Source organism: Mobula hypostoma, chromosome 10, assembly GCF_963921235.1.
Source record: "Mobula hypostoma chromosome 10, sMobHyp1.1, whole genome shotgun sequence".
In the NCBI taxonomy this organism is placed as follows: Eukaryota; Metazoa; Chordata; class Chondrichthyes; order Myliobatiformes; family Myliobatidae; genus Mobula; species Mobula hypostoma.
This window is the reverse complement of record NC_086106.1, coordinates 7,899,093-7,907,883: the sequence shown is the minus strand read 5'-3', so window position 1 is coordinate 7,907,883 and position 8,791 is coordinate 7,899,093. Positions and strand designations below refer to the sequence as shown.

The 8,791-nt window shown below is 45.0% G+C and overlaps 1 protein-coding gene across 1 annotated transcript in view; it reads right to left on the bottom strand.

Moving 5' to 3' along the window:
• Window positions 1–3,828: 3,828 nt before the first annotated feature.
• Window positions 3,829–8,791, bottom strand: part of ptgir (prostaglandin I2 receptor) — a 107,425-nt gene continuing 102,462 nt past the window's right edge. Inside the window, exon 2 of the mRNA XM_063059948.1 lies at window positions 3,829–5,634. Within this exon, the coding sequence (XP_062916018.1) occupies window positions 5,407–5,634 (228 nt within the window). The 3' untranslated portion in view covers window positions 3,829–5,406. The remainder of the gene's footprint in view (window positions 5,635–8,791) is intronic.

Genomic DNA, 8,791 nt, shown 5'->3' with positions numbered 1-8,791 from the left:
CAGTGAGAAAGGAGTTGCAAATTTCTTCTGCGAAACGCAAGCTAGTGGCTTAGGGGATCCACGCCTGCAGTTTATACCCACACAGGGCTTTCCTTCACAGCTCGCAAGCTGACTTTCATTTCCCTCACTGTCCACGCCGACAACTGCCGGCCAAACCACAAACAAAAACAAGGTTTCCGAGCAGAAGTCATGTTGCCAGCTATCACAGAATACAATCTTCAGAAATACATTGACCAAGAGCAGGTCAACTGGAGTTCCCACAGGGTGAATTCCCAGCAGGTAAATTATTTTAACGTCATTCAAAACTCACTAAACCACACAGTTCATTCACCTCTGTTGGGATATGTATGGGAAAAACCCTCTTTCCCCATTCTTGCTTCTGGCTCCTACTCTATCCTCATACCTCTCTACTATGAATAGGTTTCTTAAACTATTGTCACTTGTCGCCCACAGTTTCCTTAGCTTTATCTTTGGTGGCTTCAACTGCCAGGGCTTTAGGCTTCGGTATTCTTTCTCTGAGCATCCTAATCTTTTTACCCCTCACTCCTCCTCAAAAACTTGTTCTTGGTCATGGCATGACATGAATACTATGGAGATGCCTCTGTAGCATCCAGGACATCTTCAAGGAGCAGTCCCTCAAAAAGGCAGTGTCCATCGTTGAGGACAGCCCTCACCCAGGACATAACTTGTTCTCACTGCTACCATCAGGAAGGAGGTACAGAAACTTGAAGACACACACTCAATGATTTAGAAGCAGTTTCTTCCCCTCTGGCATCAGATTTCTGAATAGACATTGAACCCATGAACACTACTTTTTATTCTGGTTTTGCACTACTTAATTAATTTAACTATTTTATATCTATATATGTATATCTATGCATATATATATATGTATATATCTATATGTGGGCACGTGGCCAAATGGTTAAGGTGTTCGACTAGCGATCTGAAGGTCGTCAGTTCGAGCCCCAGCCGAGGCAACGTGTTGTGTCCTTGAGCAAGGCACTTAACCACACATTGCTCTGCGACGACACTGGTGCCAAGCTGTATTGGTCCTTGCCCCTCCCTTGGACAACACTGATGTCGTGGAGAGGGGAGACTTGCAGCATGGGCACCTGCTGGTCTTCCATACAACCTTGCCCAGGCCTGCGCCCTGGAGAGTAAAGACTTTCCAGGCACAGATCCATGGTCTCACAAGACTAACGGATGCCTTTAATTATATGTATATATTTACTGCGATTCTTTTTTTCTGTTATTATGTATTGCACTGTACTGCTGTCAGTTCTGGTCGCCTCACTACAGAAAGGATGTGGGAACCATAGAAAGGGTGCAGAGGAGATTTACAAGGATGTTGCCTGGATTGGGGAGCATGTCTTATGAAGCAGGTTGAGTGAACTGGGCCTTTTCTCCTTGGAGCAATGGAGGATGAGACGTGACCTGATAGAGGTGTATAAGATGATGAGAGGCATTGATCATGTGGATAATCAGAGGCTTTTTCCCAGGGCTGAAATGGCTGCCACAAGAGGGCACAGGTTTAAGGTGCTTGGGAGTAGGTACAGAGGAGATCTCAGGGGTAAGTTTTTTACGCAGTGGAATGGGCTGCTGGCAACGATGGTGGAGGTGGATACGATAGGGTCTTTTAAGAGACTTTTAGGTACATGGAGCTTAGAAAAATAGAGGGCTATGGGTAACCCTAGTAATTTCTAAGGTAGGGACATGTTCGGCACAACTTTGTGGGCTGAAGGGCCTGTATTGTTCTGTAGGTTTTCTATCTTTCTATGTTTCTATAAAGTTAGCAAATTTCATGACATATGCCAATGGTACTAAATGTTATTCTGATTCTGATATTCTCATTCCAAGATTTATCTGTTAATTCTCCTTAGGACATTTTATTACGGTAATTCTACGATACAGTGTTTGTGGTTGAGGGCTTTGGAATATTTGCTTCAGATTTTTGGCGACATCATTCCGCAGGGTGTTTGGACGATTTAAACGCTGGACCAGACGGATTGGAAAGGCAATGTGTCGGGACAAGAGGCGAGGTTGGGCCGGTTCTGCTCGCCGCTCTCTGCGGCATTTACTTGGCTCTGCGCTGATCTGAGTCTGAGGCTGCGGCCTGCTTCGGCTTCCGTGGGCTCTGTGTCAGAGGGCTTTGTGATGTTTACTTGGCTCACCACTGAACTGAGGCTGAGGCTGCGGCCTACTTCAGGCTTTGCGTCTATGGTCTTACTTTTGCTCTGAATGCTACTTGCTTACTTTTCTTGTTTGCACGATTTATTTTCTTTCCTCTCTCGGCACATTGATGGTCTTCATTTTAATCAGTTCTTTTGCGTTTTTTTTGTTTTGTGGCTGCCTGCAAGGAGACAAATCTCAAGGTTGTAAACTCTATACATACTTTGATAATAAATCTACCTTGAATGTGGGGAATCGGATAGCCGCATTGTGATTTTTTAAAAAGATATGCCATCTTTCTTTCAGGTTAAAAAGATCAATGAGTGGCAATAGTAACCATACAAGATTCTACAGATGCTGGAAATCCAGAATAACACACACACACACACACACACACACACACCTCACACACACACACACACACCACACACACACACACCTCACACACACACACACACACACACACACCTCACACACACCACACACACACCTCACACACACCTCACACACACACACACACACACACACACACACACACACCACACACACACCACACACACACCTCACACACACCTCACACACACCACACACACACACACACACACACACACACACACACACACACACACACACACACACACACACACACACACACGAAGTTCTGGAGGAGCCCAGCAGATCAGGCAGCATCTATGGAAAAGAGTAGATTAATGTTTTGGGCTGCGACCCTTTATCAGGAATTGAACTGGGACACACCATGTAGAACGGAATATGTACAGATCGCTCCCAGTACAACAGAAGGTGGGCAGAATCTGTCAGTTCCTTCTTTTTATTGACATACAGCATGGAATAGGCCCTTCCAGCCGTTCGAGCGCATCGCCCAGCAACCCCCAATTTAATCGTAGCCTAGTCACGAGACAATTTACAATGACCAGTTAATCTACCAACCAGCATGTCTTTGGACTGTGGGAGGAAACCAGAGCACCCGGAGGAAACCCACGCGATCACGGAGAGAATGTGGAAACTCCTTACAGAAAACGGCAGGAATTGAAACCTAAACAACAGGAATTCTGCAGAAGCTGGAAATTCAAGCAACACACATCAAGGTTGCTGGTGAACGCAGCAGGCCAGGCAGCATCTCTAGGAAGAGGTACAGGGTCTCGGCCCGAAACGTCGACAGTACCTCTTCCTAGAGATGCTGCCTGGCCTGCTGCGTTCACCAGCAACCTTGATGTGCGTTGCAGGAATTGAAACCTGGTGGCTTGAACTGTGAAGCGCGGTGACCACTACGCTACCGTGCTGACCCCAGCTCGGCTCTGCGCTGAAGTGAGGTGGAGGCTGCGGTCTGCACCGGTTGCTCCAGGCTCCAGATCTTTACGAGGACACCCGACCTTGTTGATTTGGCGGTTTGCAATGGTTTCATCTGTGGATGTAATTTCTGGATGACAGCAAACATCATAACCATCTTCCTGTTTATATGTTCCTGTTATTTCCTTTTCGGCATAACACATTTCCTCAATAACACAAGGGCAGAAAGCAGTCAAAGACTTAATTATAATTGGTTGAAATTAAGTCTTAATTTTACACTGATACTAGTTCAAGAGAAAGGATTTGAAGGGTTGACATCTTAGTAGTAAACACACGTGCATTTCCTGGCAATATTATTTTAATCCTCTGCAGAAACACAACATAATTACTTACAGAGAACACGTGTTCCAATTATTCATTGACAATGTACAATACAATCGCTTACAGGCAAAATGCAAAACAGTCACATATAGATCCGATACACATGCACACACAGATAGAAGAAACACTTTTATAGTGAGCTTGCGCACACTTTAACGGTCTGCGACATGCACTCACACACCATGCAGTCACACTCAACACGGGTTGCATAAAGCATTGTCATTTATAGACCTTACAAAATTGCACAGTCACTTCTGGAGCAGAGAGATACCCATAAACCAACTACAGTATCCTGCACAAATCTTGAGGCATATATATATGGCCAGGGTGCCAAAAGACTTCTGCTCAGAACTGTAGTAATTTGATGTATTGCACTGTACTGCTGCCACAAAAAAGACAAATTTCACGACAGATGTGAGTGATGATAAACCTGATTCTGATCTGGGTCTCTATTGTGGACTGAGAATGGGAAGGGGGCAGGGAGAGGGGAATCACGTTTGGGAAGAGGGGAGGGAGCAGGAAGCACCAGGGAGGCATTCTGTAATGATCAATAAACCAATTGTTTGGAAACAAACGACCTTGCCTGGTGTCTCAGGGCTGGGTGTGCCCGCACCCGCGCCACCTGCTCCCCGCCCCTGGCGCCCTTCTCCGGCATCTGTCCCACACCTCTTCCCGCGATGGTCCACTCTCACCATTCCCAACATCCTTCGTCCCCTCCAGAGTTACAAAACTCACTCTCCGCTCCACCTTGACAAACGCAGGACCGTGCAAAAGTCTTCGGCACCCTAGCTATATAAGTGCGGCAAAAACTTTTGCAGAGCACCGTACACGACACAAGTTACAACGAAAAATGGCCACAATCACTTATAGGCAATATGCGTATCAGACACAGCCTCTTAATCAAGCAGTGTGCTGCAGTACTCCTTTACAACCACAGGGAGGAGCTCTGCTACCCTGACATAAGTACTATGTACAAACTTAAAAGTTTCGCTAAGAAGATGCACAACTGTTATAAATATTCATTAATCTTTTTGTACAGCATGCTGTTGAAGCTAATGCTTTAAAACACCAAGTTCTCTGGTTTTTTTTAAGACCATGAGCAGTAACGAAGGGTTCGAGCGTTGTAATATTGTGCAGCTGTGTGCCGAGAGCATCGAGTGGTCCCACCCGCAATCCTGTCAACATTATGGTTTTGCCCTTTATCACTCAGCCGAGCCTGGGATTTCACTGATCAATCTGGCTGCATGGCTAACTTGTGAAGCTGAGGGACTGGGAACAACAGATAGTGGGATGCTTATTTTTTATTTGTGTCAAAGTTTGCTCCTGCCAAGGCATCAAGTGTGCTAAAAGCAATTGAAGCCAGTCTGGGCTGACTTGAGTGAGAGTCTCTCCCCGTGCTGTGAGCCCACTGCTCTCCATCTTCTGGGCGGTGACAATTCTGGTAGTATCCCAAAGCGGGCGCCCACGGTAGCAGCTCTCTTCGGCTCATCTGGCCCATCTGATCGTCTCCTGTCCCAGACCGTCCCTCCCTTCCTCCGCCATGAGTCAGCACAGGGAAATGCTCTGTCGCTTTAACGGGTCTTGGAGGTTGTTGTCGGCGATGGAGGAGGAGAAACAGCAGCAAAGTAGCTGCTGAACCAACCGGAACATGGACTTCTGAAAGAGGATGAACAGCCAGGGATCCAAGATGGAGTTGAGGGAGTAGAGGCGGAAAGCCACGAGCTCCTTCAGGTCAGTGTTGTCGGGTTTGATGGCATTGGCAAACCCTCGGATCTAGATGGTGCAATTAGAGAGAAAGAGAAGAGTTAGTCAGAATCTGAATCAGGTTTAATATCACCGGCCTGTGTCGCTAAATTTGTTAAGTTTGCAGCAGCAGTTCAAAGCAACGCACGATAAGCTAGAAAAAAGAACCCGTGAAATGCACTGGGCATATATTAAATATTTAAAATAAGTAGTGCAAAAACAGAAATTAAAAAAATTAGTTGTGAGGTAACGTTCATGGGTTCAATATCCACTCAGATATCTGATGGCAGAGGTTTCAATGAGATCCCCACCCCCGCCCCCCCGCATTCTTCTAAATTCCAGTGAGTACAGGCCCAAAGCTGCCAAATGCTCCACATATGTTAACTCATTCATACCTGGAATCCTCCTCATGAACCTCCTCCGGATTCTCTCCAATGACAACATATCCTTTCTGAGATGTGGGGCCTAAAACTGTTGATAATACTCCAAATACAGCCTGACTACTGTTTTATCAAGGCTCAGCATTATCTCCCTGCTTTTATATTCTATTCCCTTTGAAATAAAAGTCAACATTGCATTCTTTGCCAGACTCAACCTGTAAACTAGCCTCTGGGAGTCTTGCATGAGGTCCCCTAAGTCCCTCTGCACCTCTGATGTTTGAACCTTCTCCCCATTTAGATAACAGTCTGCACTATTGTTCCTTTTACCAAAATGCATTATCATATATTTCCCAAACTTTGTATTCTTCCACTTTTTTGCCCATTCTTCCAATTTGTCTAAGTCGTGCTGCAATCACATTGCTTCCTCAGCACTACCCAACATTCTACTAATCTTTGCATCATCCACAAACTTTGCCACAAAGCCATCAATTCCATTATCCAAATCAATGTGAAAGGCAGTGGTCCCAATACTGACCCCTGAGGAACACAACTAGTCACTGGCAGCCAACCAGAAAAGGCTGCTTTTATCCCCACTCACTGCCTCCTACCTGTCAGCCATTTCTCTATCCACGCCTGTAATGCCATAAGATTTTATCTTGTTAAGCAGCCTCATATGTGGCACCTTATCAAATGCCTTCTGTAAATCCAAGTAAATGACATCGACTGCCTCTCCTTTGTCCTCCCTGCTTGCTACTTCCTTGAAGAACTCTAACAAATTTGTTAGACAAGATTTCCCTTTACAAAACCCATGCTGACTTTGATTTACTTTATCAATAGTCTCCAAGTACCCTGAAACCTCATCCTTAATAATAGACTCCAACACTTTCCCAACCACTTTTAGGCAAACTGGCCTATAATTTCCTTTCTTTTGCCTTTCTTCTTAAAGAGTGGAATGACATTTGCAATCTTCCATTCCTCTGGGACAATGCCAGAATCAAGTGATTGTTGAAAGATCATGACCAATGCATCCGTTATCTCTTCAGGACCTCTCTCAGGACTCTGGGATGTAGTCCATCTGGTCCAGGTGACTCATCCACCTTAAGACCTTTGAGTTTACCTAGCACTTTTTCCTTTGTAATAGCAATGGCACTCACTCTTGCTCCCTGACACTCACAGGTCTCCGGCACATTGTGAGTGTCTTCCACAATGAAGGAAGATGCAAAGTACCCATTAAGTTCATCTGCCATGTTTTTGTCCCCCATTACTACCTCACCAGCGTCATTTTCCAGTGGTCCAATATCAACTCTCATCTCAGTTTTACTATTTATATAGCTGAAAAACTTTTGGTATCCTATTTTAATTTATATTATTGGCTAGTTTGCCCTCATATTTCATCTTTTCCCTTCTTACAGCTTTTTTAGCTATCTTTTGTTGGATTTTAAAAGCTGCTCAATCATCCAGCTTCCCGCACACCTTTGCTATTATGTGCCCTTTGGTTTTATGCAGTCCTTAACTTCCCTTATCATCCACAGTTGCCTACCCCTGCCAACTGAGAACTTCTTCTCCTGTGGGACATACCCATCCTGTGCCTTGGAAACTATTCCCAGAAGGTTCAGCTATCTCTGCTCTGCTGTCATCCCTGCCAGTATCGTCCTCCAATCTACCTGGGCAAGTTCCTCTCTCATGCCTCTGTAATTCTCTTTATTCCTTTGCGATACTGATATATGTGAGTTATGCTTCTTCTTTTCAAATTACAGTATGAATTTTGTCATATTATGATCACTACTTCCTCAGGGCTCCTTTACATTAAGTTCCTTAATAAGATCGCTGTTATTACACAACACCCAATCCCTGAGTAGGCTCAAGAACAAGCTGCTCTAAAAAGCCATCTATTAGCCGTTCAACAAGTTCTCTCTCTTCCAATCTGACGACAACCTGATTTTCCTAATCCCCCTGCATATTGAAGTCCTCCATTACAATTGTGTCATTACCCTTATTACGTGCTTTTTCCAGCTCCCTTTGCAACCTCAACCCCACATCTTGGCTTCTATTTGGAGGCCTATATATGATCCCCATAATGATTTTTTCACCCTTGCAATTTTTTAACTCTACCCACAAAGATTCAACATTCTCTGACCCTATGTCACCTCTTTCTAAAGACGTAATTCTATCTCTTACCAACAGAGCCACACCACTGTCTATGCCTTCCTGCCTGTCCTTTCGATACAAAGTACATCCTTTGATGTTAAACTCTCAACTATGGCCTTCTTTCAGCCACAACTCTGTGATGCCCACAATGTCATACCAGCCAATCTCTAATTACACCCTGAGTTTGCCCACCTCATTTCGAATGCTACGCATATTTAAATACATCACCTTCAGTCCTGCATTCTTCACCCTTTTAAGCTTTGGCTCTGCGGTACAATTCAAATCTTTGCTCTGTCTGCATTTGTACCCAGTCATTGGCTTGCCCTTCCTTACGTTCATGTTACACCCATCATCTGCTTGTGAACCTGCTGGCTCATCCCTCAGCTCTATCATACTGGTTCCCGTTCCCCTGCCATATTAGTTTGAACCACTCCCAACAGCTCTAGTAAACCTGCCTGCAAGAATATTGGTCCCCCTCGGATTCAAGTACAACCCGTCTCTTTTGTACATGTCCCACCTGCCCCAGGGGTGGTCCCAGTTATCCAGAAATCTGAATCCCTGCCCCCTGTTCCAATTCTTCAGCCACGCATTTATCTGCCACCTCATTCTCTTCCTATCCTTACTGCCGTGGGGCACAGGCAGTAATCCCGAGATTACTA